This window comes from Betta splendens, chromosome 6 (genome assembly GCF_900634795.4).
Source record: "Betta splendens chromosome 6, fBetSpl5.4, whole genome shotgun sequence".
Lineage (NCBI taxonomy): Eukaryota > Metazoa > Chordata > Actinopteri > Anabantiformes > Osphronemidae > Betta > Betta splendens.
The window spans coordinates 15628826-15646142 of record NC_040886.2 but is presented as its reverse complement, the minus strand read 5'-3'; the positions used below and the strand labels follow the sequence as shown (position 1 = coordinate 15646142).

General features: G+C 45.4%; 3 protein-coding genes across 13 annotated transcripts in view; 1 reads left to right on the top strand and 2 right to left on the bottom strand.

The window, feature by feature from the left end:
* The window catches only part of si:dkey-82f1.1 (DENN domain-containing protein 2A), a 20265-nt gene extending 20015 nt beyond the window's left edge, over positions 1–250 (bottom strand). Inside the window, exon 1 of one of the 2 annotated variants that reach the window (XM_055509566.1) lies at positions 1–250. This exon is cut by the window's left edge and continues 148 nt beyond it. The gene's annotated coding sequence lies outside the window, so the exon portion shown is untranslated. The other variant, XM_029153511.3, reaches the window with a different exon arrangement.
* A 2146-nt stretch (positions 251–2396) lies between these two features.
* Positions 2397–7800, top strand: adck2 (aarF domain containing kinase 2). 2 transcript variants are annotated; one of them, XM_055509424.1, is made up of 9 exons: positions 2397–3644; positions 3729–3875; positions 3970–4098; positions 4252–4347; positions 4424–4702; positions 4824–4952; positions 5112–5165; positions 5313–5475; positions 6152–7800. In XM_055509424.1, exons 1-8 carry the CDS (start codon positions 2769–2771, stop codon positions 5451–5453), a joined length of 1851 nt encoding a protein of 616 aa, XP_055365399.1. In that variant the 5' UTR covers positions 2397–2768; the 3' UTR covers positions 5454–5475; positions 6152–7800. The 2 variants fall into 2 exon arrangements, with proteins under 2 accessions (XP_055365399.1, XP_029008309.1); XM_029152476.3 differs by lacking the exon at positions 6152–7800 and having other exon boundaries at positions 5313–6121.
* srpk2 (SRSF protein kinase 2) overlaps positions 6221–17317 on the bottom strand; it is a 36800-nt gene continuing 25703 nt past the window's right edge. For 3 of the 9 annotated variants that reach the window (XM_029152465.3, XM_029152469.3, XM_055509420.1), the window contains 13 exons: positions 16898–16985; positions 16697–16784; positions 16511–16617; positions 15850–16015; positions 14904–14944; positions 14333–14654; positions 13035–13901; positions 12609–12709; positions 12224–12331; positions 12081–12150; positions 10708–10800; positions 10332–10424; positions 6221–8553 (listed from right to left, as the gene is read on the bottom strand). In XM_029152465.3, the coding sequence (XP_029008298.1) occupies positions 8369–8553; positions 10332–10424; positions 10708–10800; positions 12081–12150; positions 12224–12331; positions 12609–12709; positions 13035–13901; positions 14333–14654; positions 14904–14944; positions 15850–16015; positions 16511–16617; positions 16697–16784; positions 16898–16985 (2329 nt within the window). In that variant the 3' untranslated portion in view covers positions 6221–8368. The remainder of the gene's footprint in view (positions 8554–10331; positions 10425–10707; positions 10801–12080; positions 12151–12223; positions 12332–12608; positions 12710–13034; positions 13902–14332; positions 14655–14903; positions 14945–15849; positions 16016–16510; positions 16618–16696; positions 16785–16897; positions 16986–17317) is intronic. The other 6 variants (XM_029152468.3, XM_055509421.1, XM_029152466.3 and 3 more) reach the window with 5 other exon arrangements.

Sequence of the window (17317 nt, the reverse complement as noted above, 5' to 3'; positions counted from 1 at the left end):
TACCCCTGCCTCTGCCTTCTCTCACTTTGCATAGCCCCTGCCTGTACCTATATGAACACAGGGAAAGACGGAGTACAGCTCCAAGTGCAACACAGAAAAAAAAGTTTGAAAATGGCACAAAGTCAGGGCAATCCCTCCCCCCTTCAGCCTCCGGGCTAGAATGTTTACGGCTCTTTCTTCTCGGTGACACGCTCACTCACTCGGACTCCTGTCTCTCAATGACGCTGGCTGCTTCTCTCTCCCCTTCTCAAACTTTTCCCACTCCTCCTCCCCCCTGCGCTCCCCCCTCCCTCCTTCTCACTGTCTCTTTCCTCCCTCTTCATTTTCCATCATCGCCCCACTCCACATCCCCTCCCACCCACCTATATCACCGCCACCCCCCTCCACTGCTGAACTAATCTGCAGCTGGGCTGGCGATTGGAGAACTTGTTGCCTGGGAAACCAGAGTGTCCTGGTAAAAAAAACCAAAAACCTAAAAGAACACTGGAGCAGGAAGGGGCAACGCCGAGCACCACTGAATACATAAATAACAGACTCCTCTGGGAGCCAATTAAAGAAGCCCACGGGCCGCTCCTCCTATCTCTAAGAGGGGACAACATGTCCATCTATTTATCTCAGGAAGATTTTGTTTAGAGGTTCACATGTGCCATTCAAAATCAACAACAACAGCAGCCACTGTACGTGTGTGGTGAAACTGAATTTTCCCAAACAGAAAGTGGTTTTGGCAAAGTTTGGCTCGATTATTGCTGACCTCTCAGCAAAACAATACAGACTGCAGAGTCCCGCTCACAATCAGGCCTAGGCTGCAGGATAAATCACTGATCCTGTGGAAAGAGTGGAAACTGAGAGCTGGAAACATGGCTGGTCACGCATACTGATGACCAAAGGATTAATAATTAACCTGTTCAACTTTATATGCTGTGCATATGAGCGACAGCTGGGTTATATGCGGAAAATGCAGATCAAATAATGTCACTGAAAGCTAGAATTGATATAAATGTATCTTACATAAATAGTTTGATAAAAATAATCAAATTTAGATGCCACATGTATAAAAATGTAATTCATGCGTTAATAATGAATCTCCATACTTTTCTCATATAATTGAATTAAGTTTCAGAAAATGGCTTAAACTCATATTCACATTTCAGTAAGCCTGTTTGAAATGATTATGTCTACATGCAGCTGTACCAATGATCTGCATTCCTACAGTCACTTCTCTGGACGGCCTTCATAACAGCAGCCGAACAGCATCACCTCAGCAGAGCAACTATCCCGCTGACCTCTGAGCCCAAACCCTGACCTCCCCTTTGAAATGCAAGACAGATCTAAAAGACTGGCTTTCCCATCAATGGCCGTGGGGGGAGCAGGGTGGGGGGCTGGGGTTAGTAACATCTGTTTAGTGTTTATCCCATCTTATTGTGTTGCTCAGTCTAATATGGACCCCACAGCTGGGACCCTGGGAGAGCACTGAGCCCAGTGTCCAGGACACACACACCGTGACCGGGAACAAGGCTGGGACAAATTCTCAGTCCTACACAGCCTGATTGGAAACCCTTTGGTTTGGGCAGAGGAAATGACAATGAAATCAAAGCAAGGAAACAGTCAGATACAAAAATGCTGTTAAGTTACCAGTACTTACATTATTTCTTCTAAGTAGGGCATCTATGGCTCAGGGTATGGACTGATTCCAGGTCAATAGTTACTAAAAAGCTAATATATATATATATATATATATATATATATATATATATATATATATATATATATATATATATATATATATATATATATATATATATATATATATATATATATTTTTTTTTTTTTTTTTTTTTGGCAAAAGTAATTATGTTGTTTTGTTGTTGCTTTGCTTTGTTATTTAGATGTTTAGTTTAGATGTTAGATAATGGCCATTATGGGCGCTACATAAATAAACCGAATGAATTGAACTATCTGACAGAGGTGGCTCACTGGAATGTTTGGATATTAAAGGAAAAAGCTGCATAAAATTATATGTCAACATTATTCATTATAACGTATATCATTTTCTAATGGCTAAGATTTAATGAAACATTATCTAACCTGCAGTATCTAGTGGTCAGAGGATAAAAAACTAGTTTGATGATGTGCAGTTTTAATGTACAGCCAAGACAAAGCCATCAACGAACGAGTAACTAGCACCGCTAACATGTGTAATATGTCTCCACCTGTGGGACAGTAGCGCCTCAGAACGGAAGTGTCACTAATAATCTATTATTAATATTATTATTTATATTAGAAATATTCTGTACTATGTTAATAGGACCACAGCAACAGTTTATACACCGCGGTTAGCCGAAGCTAAAAGTACACAGGCGGAATCTAGCTGCGTACCTTTAAGACGTGAACACGTGACTTTCTTCTACGTCATACCCGGAAGTGAAAACAATCCCTCTCTTCATTGAAATGATTTCCTTGGGAACGGGTATTATGCTTGGCTTCTGCGGTAACGGCACCTCATGTATTTCAAATAATTGCGTGTTTTAATCGGGAACCAACACGATCTGGTTCCGTCATGCATTTGTATTTTAGTGCAAGAGCGTAATGAAGCACTGATCCAGGTTTCCTCTTCTCTACGGCGGAGTCACAGACATACACTGTGAATGTTTGCATGGAAATAGCGGAGTATTATTTACCTGTGATTGTGCAGTTTAGCTGTACAAATCAGGCACATTTGGACCCGTTCATGCCCTGGATCGAGTTAACAGCCTCTTAACAGAAGAACCATGATGGTGTTTGGAGCCAGAGCGGTGCTTGTCAACCTGAGGTACAGTTTGCACAGAGCAGGCTCCTTGGCCAGAGACAGACTGCTTCAGAACTCAAGGATATGTTTGATTAAAAGAAGGCAGATTTTTACCCAGATACCAAAGGTGACGCTGCTATGTTGGGGTGCAGTCAATGCATCATCCTGTGCTGCCAATTGTCAGGATGCAATCCGTCCATCCCAAACTCCCGAAAGAAAGTCTCTAGCTAAAGTCCAGGTGCACATAGTCATATTCTTCCTTCGCCTCAGTTTCCGTGCATTGGTTCTGCTTCTTAAATTTGGCTCACTTCTCCTCCTCTCCCCCTTGACTCTGGTGTCAACCCGCTGGGCCTCTCTCTGGCTGGACACTCTGGTGTGGGTGACTGAAACCTCTGGCCCGACTTTTATCAAGCTGGGGCAGTGGGCCAGCACCAGGCGTGACATCTTCTCTCCAGAGTTTTGTGAACGCCTCTCCAGACTCCATGTCAAGGTCCGCCCTCACTCCTGGGCCCACACCAAGCAGTGTCTCCAGAGAGCATTTGGGGAGGGCTGGAGGAGGGTTTTGGTCTTTGAGAGCAAAGAGCCAGTGGGTTCGGGCTGCGTGGCACAGGTGTACCGAGGCTGGGCCCGGGCGGACAAGGTGGAGGACCCAGAGTTCCAGACACTGATGGAGGAGCTGGAGAAAGAAGATTTACTGGAAGCCTGGGAGATCCCAGGGCTCAGAGGGATGGCCAGCTCCTTGTGGAAGCTCTGGAGAGGGAGGAGGGATGAGGACGGATATGAGGAGAGGACTCACGCAGAGGTTCAGCAAGCGATGAGCAGCACACAAAAGGAGCATCTGATACCTGTGGCCATCAAGGTCAGCGTGACTGATGGATGATGCTGTGTCTCATTGTTTATCCTTTTGTCAAGTAGAGCATTAATGGTTTTTGTTGTACTTAAGGTGATCCACCCAGGAATCAGACGGCAAGTGGAGATCGACCTGTTGCTGATGAAGGCGGGCAGTTGGCTGCTGCACTGCCTTCCTGGACTCAAGTGGCTCAGTCTGTGTGAGATAGTAGAGGAGTTTGAGAAGCTCATGACCAAACAGGTAACAACACAGTAACAGTGAAGACAATGTTTTTACATGTTGTTCTGGAGGCCAGAGGACGTAGGAGGTGATCTATGTCGGCTTTCTGTTTCAGATTGATCTTCGTTTTGAGGCCAGAAACATCAAGCATTTCCGGGATAATTTCCACAATGTGGATTATGTCAAATTCCCAACCCCATTACAACCGTTTGTCACCAGGACCATTTTAGTGGAAACGTTTGAAGTGAGCACACAAATGTTTCAAATTCCCTGAAAACAGAGAATCAAATGCTTACTGTGAAACTGTGCCTCTATTGTCCTCTTTATCAACAATCTATGTTATTTCTAAACTATATAAAGTTATTCTTTTATTATATTTTTGCTCTTTATTTTTTAGGAGAGTGAGCCAATTTCTAAGTACTTGAGCTCGGACATTTCCCTAGACGTGAAGCAGAGAATAGCCAGGATGGGTGTAGACACACTGCTCAAAATGGTACGATACATAATCCAAGTATTCACCGTTCTATAACTTTCTCTGTCAAGGTGACACTTATTTTTGTGCCTTCTAGGTTTTTGTGGACAACTTCGTCCATGGGGACCTCCATCCCGGCAACATTCTGGTCCAGTGCAGAGATCCTCGTGCTGGTTCCTCTGACAGCGTTGGTATCACCATGGAGCCTCATGGAAAGACCACCCTCACCGACCTGTGGGACACAGTGGTGGTCAGTCTTAGACCAGACCCTTGTCCCGTCCAACTGGTGCTGCTGGACGCTGGCATTGTAGCTCAACTCAGCGACTACGACCACGCCAACTTTAAGGCTGTCTTCACAGCTGTGGTGCTTCGGCAGGTAATGATGATCAGGAAAAATCTCATGCGATACGAAGGTTGTGCCCAGGGAATTCAGATCAGTGTAATCAGCTGGAGGTTATTGTTCCTGCCACTGTACCTTTTTAAATGTGTTTCCTCAGGGGGAGCGAGTAGCAGAGTTGATCTTGCATCATGCCCGAGCTAACGAGTGTCAAGATGTGCAACAGTTTAAGAAGGAGATGGCTCAGCTGGTGGACCAGGCCCTCAGCAACACTGTTGCTTTGGGAAAGGTAGTGACCAAGTTCTCTGTTTTTTGCTACAAGAACAGGATAATAAAAAATCAGAATAGTCCGATTGAGAGCTGCGGCTCTCTCTTTTTGGTTAATCTTACCTAGTCACACCCGTCGTTTGCAGGAGGGTTTGTTTACTTGTCTTTGTTGTATTTGCAGATCCAAGTGGCAGACCTGCTGTCCAGAGTCTTCAGTCTGCTAATTAAACACAAGGTAAAATACCAGCAGTCCATTGTGTCCTAAAACCCACTAAAACTCTGTGAACTGATCCCGTGGACACTTTTAAGCACCAACAAACTCAACAGTTAAGAGCCCTGTGATGTGTCCACTCACCAATGTCGACATCCACTGGTTTTGCAGGTGAAGTTGGAGAGTAATTTTGCCTCCATAGTGTTTGCCATCATGGTGCTGGAGGGTGTGGGACGGTCCCTGGATCCAAACTTGGACATTCTGGACCTGGCCAAACCACTGCTGCTAAAGAACTGCTCTTCGCTGCTCTGATACACAACAACAGACCAGAATGGTACTTTGGAATGGACACAAAGGTTCTAGGACATACACATTTCATTTCATACATTTTATGTGTACTGTATATGTTTTAATGCAACGACGGCCATTGTCTTCAAGCTTGTAAGTCTAGATTCAAACGTTCCGACACAGGTTTATAGTCCAGTACTGTATATGTTATTATTGGTCATGAAATGATACCTCACTGAGTTTTATCCTGATGGAAATTTCCACTTTTATTACTGTTGCATTTGAACTATCATCTACTGTTTCTTCTATTGTAATTGACTCCAGCAGAACTGTGAATAACTGTGTACACTCGGCCCTTAAGAAGTCAAACACATTCGCTGAGACATCAAAGACCATTTGTAGTAATTTAAGGTATAAAACAAAACCTTAAAAAACTTCCTGGTTCATGCTTTAAAGCACGTTTGATGCTTTTAAACGACTAATATTGATCTCAGGATATCTTTTATTGCACATCAGTTAATGTTGTCCAACATTTATATTTGCATTAGGAGGAATCGCAACATACTGTAAACCTCTGTTCTTAAGCACTGGACTAACAGTGTGATGCTAATACACAACTAACACACTTCTTTCCATTAACTTAGTGGGAACACGTGTAGTTCTGTATATTAATAAAAGGGAATCTGTGTTGATTGATGTCTTTCTTTTTGGTTTCTATGCAGATCTGGAAGGGTTTAACTCTTGACTGATGCAACTTTAAAGCAGAAAATTACTCCATCAACTGCACAAAATCCATTAACTTACAATTTTATTAAATCTGTCAATGAAAAACACAGACAAGAGACGCAATTCTGTGTATATCATCAGGAAGAACAGTCAGCATGGCTGAAAGAGTGAGATCAGGAGGTTTTGGTGCAAAAAATGTATCACATATCCTTTATTGCAAAACTGTTTTTTTTTTTTTTTTCATCACCATCAAGTGCCCAGACAGAGCAGCACTATTCAAGTAAGGAGGGAGGGGAGAGGTGACAACTGTGTAAAAAAATCCTTTTAAGGGTAATAATAATTATTATAATTAATAATAATGACAAAGGAAACAAAAACATTTCTAATAGACAAACACAATCACCTCAGTAAAGACAATTCTGTCACGGTCACAACAACCAGAGAAAGTTGTTTTCTTTTTTTACGCTTTTTTTATTTGAATTAAATAGTTTTAAAAAATATCTCACCATTTACTTATACTCATCTTTTTTTATTTATTGCGAAAATAGGCAACTGGACTAATTGTGGTGATGCATGTGTGTGTGTGTGGTGTCGGTGTGTGTATGAGACAGAAGTAGAGATTAAGTGTAGAGATACAGTGGAACGTATTGGAGCGTTGGCACCGAGAGCAGCAGCAGTGAGTGGCAATGCAGTACTCTCATCCAGCCACCAGGGGGCACAGTTCCATTTTAGCGTCCCTCAAAGGGAGCACGGTGCTCCACTCCTCCCACTGTGTTACAGAAAGTCAAGTTCTGCCAACACCAGCCTCTGATCTTTTTATTTTTTACTTTTATTTTTTGGAATGATGCTTGTGTGTTGAAACTTTGTCCACGGTCGTTTATCGGCATTGCCGGATCTCAGTTCTATGTACAAAGGTTTCAAATCCCTGAAGGACATCTACAAAGACAAGTGCAACCTCCATGTGACTACTATCCCCCTTTCTGGAGAAGCTCAGGGGAAAAGGGGGGGGGGGCTATACCGATGGGAGCAGGTAAACGTGCCACAGCAGGACTCAACAGAATAGTTCTTGGGAATAAATGTCAGGAATGACAGCAGAGAAGGACGAAGACTTAGGAATGTGAACGGCTGAAGGGGAGAGGGGTTGTACACAGTGACCTTCCCCAGAGTGGGAACCAAAATATCCTAATGCAAACCTTTCTAACTAAATGTCCATGAGAGGCAATGAATCAGGGAAAGAAACACGCGACAAGTAAAATAATGCATCCATGGTCTTTTTGTCCTGTCCTTTCATGCTCATCCACCGGTCTCTCCATGCATTTTAAAAATAGTCCAAGCTCCTACATCTTCAGCTGATTGTAATTTTCTTGTATTTTGCTCAACCTGCACTTTTTCTCCTCGTCTGTGTCCGAGTGGAATCTGTCAGAGCGGTGCCCTGCTGAGGACTGGCTGCCCTCCACCTCTCTGGAGAAAGACAGGGGGGTGGGGGTGGGAACCAAACGGGAATAAACTGGGCTTTGGGAAGAAATCAAGGCGTAAACCTTCAGTCGTACTGTATGTGGTGCCTTCTCCACTGCAGGGTGAGGGCTACTGGGTCCATTTAGGCAGATGTTGAGTACAGGCACATACGTTAACGCTGACAAATAATGACACACATCTGTCTGTGTTTGAGGCCCTGGCTGTGTGAAGGTCGAGGCAGACGGAGCTCTGGGCTGCCGGCGCCGCCTCTGGACTTCTGCTTGATATTTTGTTCACGTTCTCGAAGTGATCAGCAGCTGCAGCCAGAGCAGCTGAACTGATATTTCGGCGTCGATGGGTGGTTCGATACGAGGGGCTTGGTGACGTCTGAATGGCAGAGAAGAAGACAGCACGTTCTACAGACAGAGCCGGACTTCCCCCTTTAAACAGTGTGAGCAGCATCCGTCCTCAAATGAGCTGATTCTTTAAGGGAGATGTTTAGGAAGACATGTCTACTATGTCGCGACATCTCCATTAACTTGTCTTTACATTCCTTTTTGGGAAAGATGGAGAGTCAAGCTTAGTCAGATGAGCACATAATGGGGGAGATGTCTAGGATTGGGATGGAACTTTCTCATCTACTGTCTTTGCCGCCATCTTCTCTCCACGCTGTTGTTTTGCGACCTGCCGCCAGGGGATGATGCTTGCACTAGCTGTTGGAGAGCACGGGCAGGAGGACAAAAGGTCAGAGGTCGCGGCTACGAGGTGAGCCAGGGGTGGTTGAGGCATTCGCTGGCCGAGGCCCTCTTCTCAGGCACCATCTCCAGCATGGGCAGGAGGAAGTGGGTGAAGTGGCCGGCGTCTTCGTGCGCCCAGCCGTACTTCTCCACCAGCACGTCGAACAGCGACCAGGGCTTTAGCTTGGTGATATGCCGCAGCTCACCTGTACGGGACGAGAGGAAACCCGGTCAACAGCGGCGCCAGAGGGTGACGCGGTTCAGTCTGGCTCGCTCACCCTGATTACAAACTCGTAGGCAGGGCTCCTAGTCAACAAATCCCAAGAAATGACCAACATTAATCAGCCACACCAATAAATTCATCCAACACAACATCATAAATATGTATTTATACACATAAACAGTAAAAAGTAGCACCAGGCATGTGCTATTTATGTCATAATGATAACTTTCATTTTAATAAATTATATACTGTGGGTTCACGTTCTTTCTACTGGATTTGTTGACATTTACAAAAAAATAATAGACGACTACTGTATCTATCAGGCCATGCATTTATTTACATCTTCTCAAGTCCCAGGAGATTCAACTTAGAGATTTTCGGGCTCCATCCCAGTGCAATGGAGACCAATTCTAGGATTAGAATTTTCCATATAAATGGTTGAGCAGCATGATTTTGTAGAAACAGTTTGTCCTTGATACAGTTTCACAATGATATTCATAATTGTAAAAAGTAAAAAGAACTGGCGCATGACTATTCTGCCGGCTCCATCACGACAGCAGCTGATTTATGAATGTATGCAGAGCTGTAAAGACATCTACAGGAGCACAGGGAGGATGAGATGGATGTAAATATATGCTGAAAAAAACTTAACAAGAATGAAGAAGAGGAAGGGGTTCATTATTAAAGAGGGGTCAGTGACCAGAGAGCAGCAAATACAGTAGAGGACGAGAAACCACTTTCTCTGTTTTTGCCAGCATCAACATCATAAGCTGTTTCTTACATTAACAAAAACAGCACATTTTATAAATTGATGCATCTTTTTGATTAGGTTTTGATTAAGCTACTTTTTGCCCGAGCAGTGTACAGTAGAAACAAGGTAACCGGGCCGCTGGACTCCATCGCAGCAGACGACAGCGGCCCAGAGAAGCAGGGAGAGAAAGTCAGAGCAGATTAACAGAACGCCCGCAGATAAAAGGAACATTGAGACATCAAGTGTAGGCTCAGGCCTCAGATACAGAGAAACATCAAAGGCAGAATATTCAGGTCTCATGACACATTATGAGGAATATATGAGCAGAAAGGGAAGAAGATCGCGGGCGGGAAGAAAGGGAATAAATGAAAGAGTGCAGGGGTTATCGGCTGTATCACACACGGATCTGCACACTTACCAGGCTCCAGACTTCAGAGGTGAAGTCTCATTGTATGTACTGAGCATGGGCTAAGACGACTGTACGGACAGTATCACTGCTAATGCTGCTACTGATGCTGCCAGAGATGATGAGCTCGTCCTCTGAACGACTGACCTTCCCAACAACTGCTGTGTCTAACTGAGTCATCGATTCTAGATCTGACTTAATACGATTTTAAATTCAATGTCCAGGATGTCACAACTTGCCAAATTATACATGATCAATAACTAGCAACACTGGGGAATTAATATGTGCTAAAATTCACAATTCATAATGATTTCTTTTATTTTGGGAGGTTGTTATTGTGACGTGTTTATTCTGTTGTGCTTGTATTTTCCTGTTTATCGTCACAGAGCTGCAGGTTCGGCAAAAACGACTGCCTTTTATAAACACAAATGAGCAGCAGTGATGTTACACTATAATAGTGATTATACAATATAAATTATTACCCTACCCTTAAGTGTATTAACTGAATTTCTTGATCCGGACTTTCTCTTCGCTCACTCCAGCTACTCCGACAGGGACAAGGCCTAGCTTCATCTAACCAGCCACTAACCATTGTGTTGTTTACCTTTCTTGGAGAAAAACTCTCGGCTGTACTTCCCGGCAGCGACCACTTTGCGTGGGACCTTCCCAAGGAGCTCCATGATCAGAGCGATGTGGTCTGCCCGTCACCACATACATCGCAGAGGGAACAGGTTCAGCAAATACAGCATGCACACACATCAACACGACAGGCTGTGCGAGACTGAGACACACCGCTGCCCTTTGGTCCAGCATGGACACGCTCGCAGACAAAGACCCATTTCAGCACCAAAGAAACTTCAGTTTAGATTTTTTTTTTTATCAAATCCAGATTTCAGAGGCTTTCCAACTGTCTGCTAGTGTCCATTTTTGTCCATCAAGTCTGTGTGTCTCAATCCCACCAGCTCTGTGAGCAGCGCTACCTCGTCTGTTGAAGAACTCCCGGGAATATTTTCCGGAGAGTGCAAAGTGCCTCGGAATACAGCCCAGCAGCTCTATGATGTGGGCTATGTGGTCTACGGAGGAGAGAGGGGGGGTGGGTGGGAGGGGAAAAGGATGATGGAAAAAGGAAAGAAAGAGGGAAAGAAACGCAGACAAAAAGAGAAGTCCAGTAAAGAGGGGATGAAAGCATAAAAGATGTTGTGGGTAGGATAATTAAAACAGGGAGGGAAAGTGATAAAGAGGAGAGAGAAAGGAAAAAAGAGATAGTCACAGACAATAAAGGAGAAAAACCTGTGTTAGTGAGCCGTGCCTCCACAGCAGAGGTGATGAAATGAAATGTTCAGCATTGAAATAAATACGACATGCGTTCAGGCGCTCAACCGAATAGACTGGAACCCGCAGCTCGTGACGCTCACGCCGGCCTAAATGACGGCAGGTGGCAGGTGTCTGTCATGCACAAAGCCACACCGTGTGCACAGCATGCAAAGGGAGGTTAACTGCGTGTGACACGCAAAAGAGCTGCCCCAGATCAGAGATCAGCGGCAGCGAAGAGAACGAGGTGCGAAACCAGGAGGAGGGGGAACACGCTGTGGGAAGGGGCCGTGGGGTAAAAGGGGAGATACTGAGGTAATGGCAGGAATCTGCATGCAACTCACCGGGCTATAGATACACACAGGACGCTCCATCATAGTTACATCTAACCAAAGAGTTTGTTTCCCCTTACGCTCCAAATGTGCAGATGTGAGCGGGCTTCGTGTGAGCTCTCTGTGTATCTATAGCATCTCTGGGTACGGTAGAGTGGAGGCAGGTGGAGGCAAAGCAGCAGGATGTGAGGACAGGATTTACAGGCGACAGTGGATAGTGGGATTTGGGGGAAGGGTCGGTTCCTTTAAGCTGAGTAGCTGTTACTGCTTCAGAGCCTCGTCTTTAATTGTGACATTTTCTCCATTGCTTGGATGCACTGTTCCATCTTTGAGAACGGAATCGAATCACTTTGAATACGATTCTTCAAATAATTCACAAAATCTAAAAATCAAATCAAATACCAAACTCAGAAGTGATTTTCTTCATAAATCCTTAGTTTTGTTTTATTGCCAATTAGCTTCCACAACACGCAAAAGTAAAAAAGAATTTGAAATAAATTATAAAAAATAAAAATATGAAAATAAAAACAACAACAATGAATCTGAACAATGGAGATATTGAGCAATTCTTCACAGCTCTTCATTAAACATTTAGGACACTTTGCTTTCACATTTCTATTTAATATGTAACATTACTCGTTTGTTTTTTTTTGTGTCTATATATTTTCCTAATTAAATGTGACTTCCATCGCACACACTCAGATACTCACCCTCATCCCGGGAGTAGTCCTCTCCAGAGTGGGGCTCAAACAGGTAATCTCCAGTCGCCAGCTCAAACGCCTGGGAGGAAAGCGATAGGGTTAGTCTAGCCTGCGTGCAGGTAGCATTCAGACAGGAAGCGTGTGCTGCTCACCATGCAGGCAGTACTCCAGATGTCTGCAGGTGTGCTGTAGCCAGCTCCTATCAGGACCTCGATGGAGCGGTACTGTCGGGTCTGGATGTCCTCTGTAAAGTGCTTGTGCTGTGTGGAGACGAGCAGACCCCCCCCTTAATCAAGCAAGACGAGGCTCTACAGTGTTTGTATACTGGATCTTCACGTGAAATATAATAGAATGAATCTGAGTAAATGTGAGTCAGAGGAAAGTCTAACCGTTTGTCTTTATCCAGATGTAAAACACACAATGCTTCTCTATACGAAGCCCTCAGCCCTGTTTATCCAACTGGATTGTGTTGAGGCATTTAAAGAGAACGTGAGTTCAGCTGTGAGTTTCTAAAAACCAACCCGCTCTGTGTCTTACCACCCAGCAGGCATTTCCAAGATCAGCGATTTTGACTCTAATGGTCTCGGCATTGCGCGGGTCTAATGGGTTGATGAGGAGATCTGCAGCTCTGGCTCTGACTGAGAGGAGACAACGAAAAAAGCTCAGTGAAAAGAAAATACACGTTGTAAAACAGATTCACAATCTGTTTCAATCATATATTTATATATAAATCTAATAAGAAGTGCACAGCATCAACAGACTTCATATTTAAATGACAGTTATTTAATAAAAAATGTATTCATTGTTATTATTTCACAATAAATGTGTTGGGCTTTGTAGTGTAATTAAAATAACAATACAAAAAAATAATAGCATTAAGTGCTTTACAGAATGGAAGAAAACCATGAACAGGAGAATTACAAAGAATATTAAGAAGATTAAGCATATGTTGCCCTGTCTCACCTTTGGGCGTGTCTCCCATGCTTGAAGACGACACAGTGCGGCTCCGGTCAGCTGTGGGGCTGTTGGGTGAGGGTCCTGCTCCGATGTCGGCCGTTCCACCACAAACGGGGTCTCCTGGCTCGGGGTCCAGGGGCAGGTCGGGGAAGAGGGGCATCATACCCCTGTGACGCTCGCTGGAGCCGTTGGTGAGCCCCGGCTCGCCGTTATACAGCTCATACCCGGAGCTGAGGGAGTTGTCCCTGTCCGTGTAGCTGAGCTCCGACTCCACCAGGGGGCACAGCAGAGGCTCCGGGGTGGGCGACGGGGGTGGGGGGGTGCCGGGGTTCGCTTTGGGTCCTTCCGACACCAACAACACGTGGCCGTTAGTTTTGGCAGAGTTGGTTTTGTTGTTGGTGGGCTTGACGGGGGAGGTGCTCTCCGTGAGGAGGTCAGCGGTCGTGTCGTCGTCCTCGTCGTCCTCCTCCTCCTCCTCATCCTCCGCCTCCGGCCCCTTCGACTGGTCCTCTTGCACCTCCGCCTCCTCTGTTTTGCTCTCCTTCTTTGGCTCCTCTGTCTCGTTCTCCTCCTTTTCAGTCTCTTTTTCTTTCGCCCCTTCCTCCTGCTCCTCCTCCTCCTCCTTATCCTCCGCCTCCCCATGCTCATTCTCATCTTCTGTCTGTTTCACTCCCTTCTCCTCCTCCTCTTCCTCCTCTCCTTCCACTTCCTTTGCTTCTGTTGCTGGATCTCCGCTACCTTCCTCTGAGGTGGGGGGAATGGGGGCATCTTTTTCAGCTACAGGCGTGGGCTCCTCGTCGTCCTCCGCCTCCCCGTCGGGGTTGTCGCCGCCGGCGTGCGGCGTCTCGCTCTGATCCTGGGGAGGTGATGCACCTAACGTGGACAGAGGAGAGGAAAAACTCAGAGGAAGCAGGGTGGGAAGAAGAAGATATAAGCACCATCAAAACACCATGTAGGCAGTCAGGAAACCAGGACGAAATGAAAATAAAGAGTTGAGAGAAGGAGGCAAAGGCGAGAATACAAGAATGAAAGAGACAGAAGGTGGAGAGACAGAGGGTGGAGGAGGGAGACGTAGAAATTCAGCGTTGCCTGAGCGCCATACACAATGGGACCAGCGTGGGCCGGGTGCTTGGAGCCGATCCACCTCCTGTTCATTCACAGAGGCTGCACAGACTTGCGAACATATACTGATGAAGCAGATCCGTCCAAGCCACTGCTCCGGTTTAAAGGTATCGTCTTTCTACTTAGATCACAAAATGTAAATTCTGGTCACTAGTCATTTAGAAAAATCCCTGGTGACTCACATGTATGATTAGTCAACCTGATGGGCCTGTCCCTCTCGCCTGCCTCCTCCTCCTCCTCCTCCCCGTCCTCCTCCTCCTCCTCGTCATCGTCGCTCTCTCCCAGGGCCATGCTGGGGCCCAGTGGCAGTGATGGTGGCTGCGGCGGTGAAGGCAGCTTGTGTTCAAGCACCTCGTGTTCCGCCCCGTCTTTGGCTCGCTCCTCCCTCCTCTCCGCCTCCCTCTCCAGGGCTTCAATCTCCTGCATCCGCCGCTCCAGCAGCTCCGCCTGCCGCTTCTGCTTCTTCTTCAGCTTCTTCTTCTTGTTTTTGGAAATCTTCCCCACCTGGGATAGAAAAGGAGGCAGGAGGGGGAGAGGACAAGTCACGAGGGAGGCGGGTATGAACAGACGCTGTTTAAGGAGTAATGTCACATTTGTGCTTCTGATATTTCTACAGACTTTAAAGAAATGGGGGCAGTATCATTAACTTATGACCGCGTCTGATGAATTAGCTTGATGGTCAGTGTGATGGACTAAAGGTCCGTGTGTGTGTGATCATGTGTGTGTGTGTGTGTGCATTCATTTCATACTCACATCTGTTGTACTCACCGGTTTGAGCTGGGGGGCTGTGCTAACTGACAGACAGAAGAGAAACAACAACAGTCACAATAATCAATACACGCCACACCACCAACACTATTCTCCAAAAATTATCTCTTGCTCTCGACACGTAAAGAATCTGTAGGTAAAAAACTGGAGTGAAGTGAAGCTGGACTTTTTCACACTTCTATGACATTAAGAGTTCCATTACTTATTTTAAACCTGATATGAATTAGCATCAGACATGAATTATTAAAAAATAAATACAATCATTTTCAGGGTAATTCATCTCATTCATTCATGGGCATGATTACAAATACATTGATCAACACGATCAACAAACATTTTTTCTTTCCCATTTTGTCCTACATCACGTCTCCAATGAGACAATCACACATTAAAAGTCACTTTGCTCCGTTAAAAACAACCTCGGCGCTGAGAATAACACATATTTGTTTTCTTGACTTAATCGGAGACGCATCTCTTCTGTTTTGACGCGCAGGGTCGTTATTGTTTAGAAATCTAAGCGGCGTAATTGCTAAACCTAAGGCTCATAATTCACTGGCTGACGCAAGCGATCGACAGCTCAAGGAGGGGGGGGTCACGGAGGGGACAGGGTTCAGCTCCAGTTCGTCTGGTCTGTTTCTTTAAGAACGTCTGGAGAGAGGGGTAACGGAAGATGAAAAGGCATGAGGAGTCTGTGTAGCACTAAAAGCAGGCAGCAAAGAGGCAGAGGGCTCTTCTGAGAATCCTCCTGCACCAAACTCTATATGAAACACTTTCAATTACTGCAGAAGGAAAAACAGTCAATGCAATCTACTTCACCATTCTCTTCTTTGAATTATTTCGCCAGACATCTGCATTGGTGTGTTGCCTTTCACACTTCTGAGCCTCATAAATGAACTGCAACCCGGCGGTTGTTGTTCTGTTGTGTTCCTACCTGCGGATCCGGACGGTGGGGGGGCGCCTGCTTTCTGCCACTCGGTCGCCTCCATCGCCATGCGTCTGACGAAGGCATCGTCTACACACATGAGGATGTTCTCCGGCTTGATGTCCGTGTGTATGATTTTACACTTCGAGTGGAGGTAGTCCAGACCCTGCAGCACCTGAACACACATTCACATGAATGCACACGTGAGCTAATGCAAAACGCAGATGAACTCTATTCAGCTCTCTCCCAGAGCCAGAGCTGCGTTGTCATTCTGTGGGGCAGAGACGAGCGGCTGCTGATGTTATGTTCCACCGGTTCCTTTATTCGTTTCTGTCCAGAGGCTCCGAGATGGAGACAAACAACAGTCTCATTTCATTTCTACTCATCTGCTGCTTGGCTTTCGAGAGGCGAGATGCTGGCAGCAGCAGAAACGACTCAACAAATTCACATGCTCATCACGTGGCTGAGAGGAAAAACACTAATCAATATGCATGTTTCAGGATAAAAATATACTTATTCCCTTATTCTCAGATTGAGAAAGCAGTCAAATGCCAGTGAGACTTAAAGTGACAGAGAGGACGTCCGCTTTGAACAAAACAGCTGAATTATTTGAAATTATATGTTACTCACTCATTCAAGATACATCATTCATGTCTGTGTTGCTCGGTACCTGTCTGATAATGCTCTTCACACATGGCAGTGGCAGACCTTGGTAGTTGGATTTAATGATCCACTTTAGCAGGTGGTGACCCAGCACCTCAAACACCATACACACGTCTGGGACCGAGAGTCAAGGCCTAGTAAAGTCACAGCACTGTCAGTCAGACACAAAGGGCGGCTCATGTGATCAGGATACGTATGCCGTTCACGCCAGAGATCTTGAAGTCATCGATCAGCTGGACCACCATGTCCTTGTTGGGGTCGCCGGGGTCGCTCTCCCTCACCTGGAGGAGAAGAAGCAGGAGAATGTAGGAGATGACGATGATCAAACACCGATTCTGGGACGACCGTCCTCCACACGAACCACAGGAAAGAAAGAATAATAACAGATCCTCACACATCGCAGCAGCTTAATCTCATCCAGCGCCGTTTCCGTGTAATGCTGGGCGCTCTTCACCACCTTCATCGCCACAAAGTTCTTCACTCTGCGACAACACACACACACAAGCAGATTCATTTATTTTAAACAGGCTATTAAAGCGGTGATGCTAATTAATGTGTCCATGAGAAAGATGTGAAACTAACACCTGGATTAGTTATTGCTCACTCACACTGCCCACGCTGCCGCTGGAAATGCAAATATGTCGGTCGTGTTGGATTTTATTGCCAACAAATATCTTAGCATTATGTAATTTACACTGTGGACACTAATTGTCTGCAAAATAACTTTTTGAAACATCCATTATTTGATTGTAGAATGTAAAACAAATAAGCCCTAATACAGATTCAGTGACTTCATCCAACATTTGTCACACAC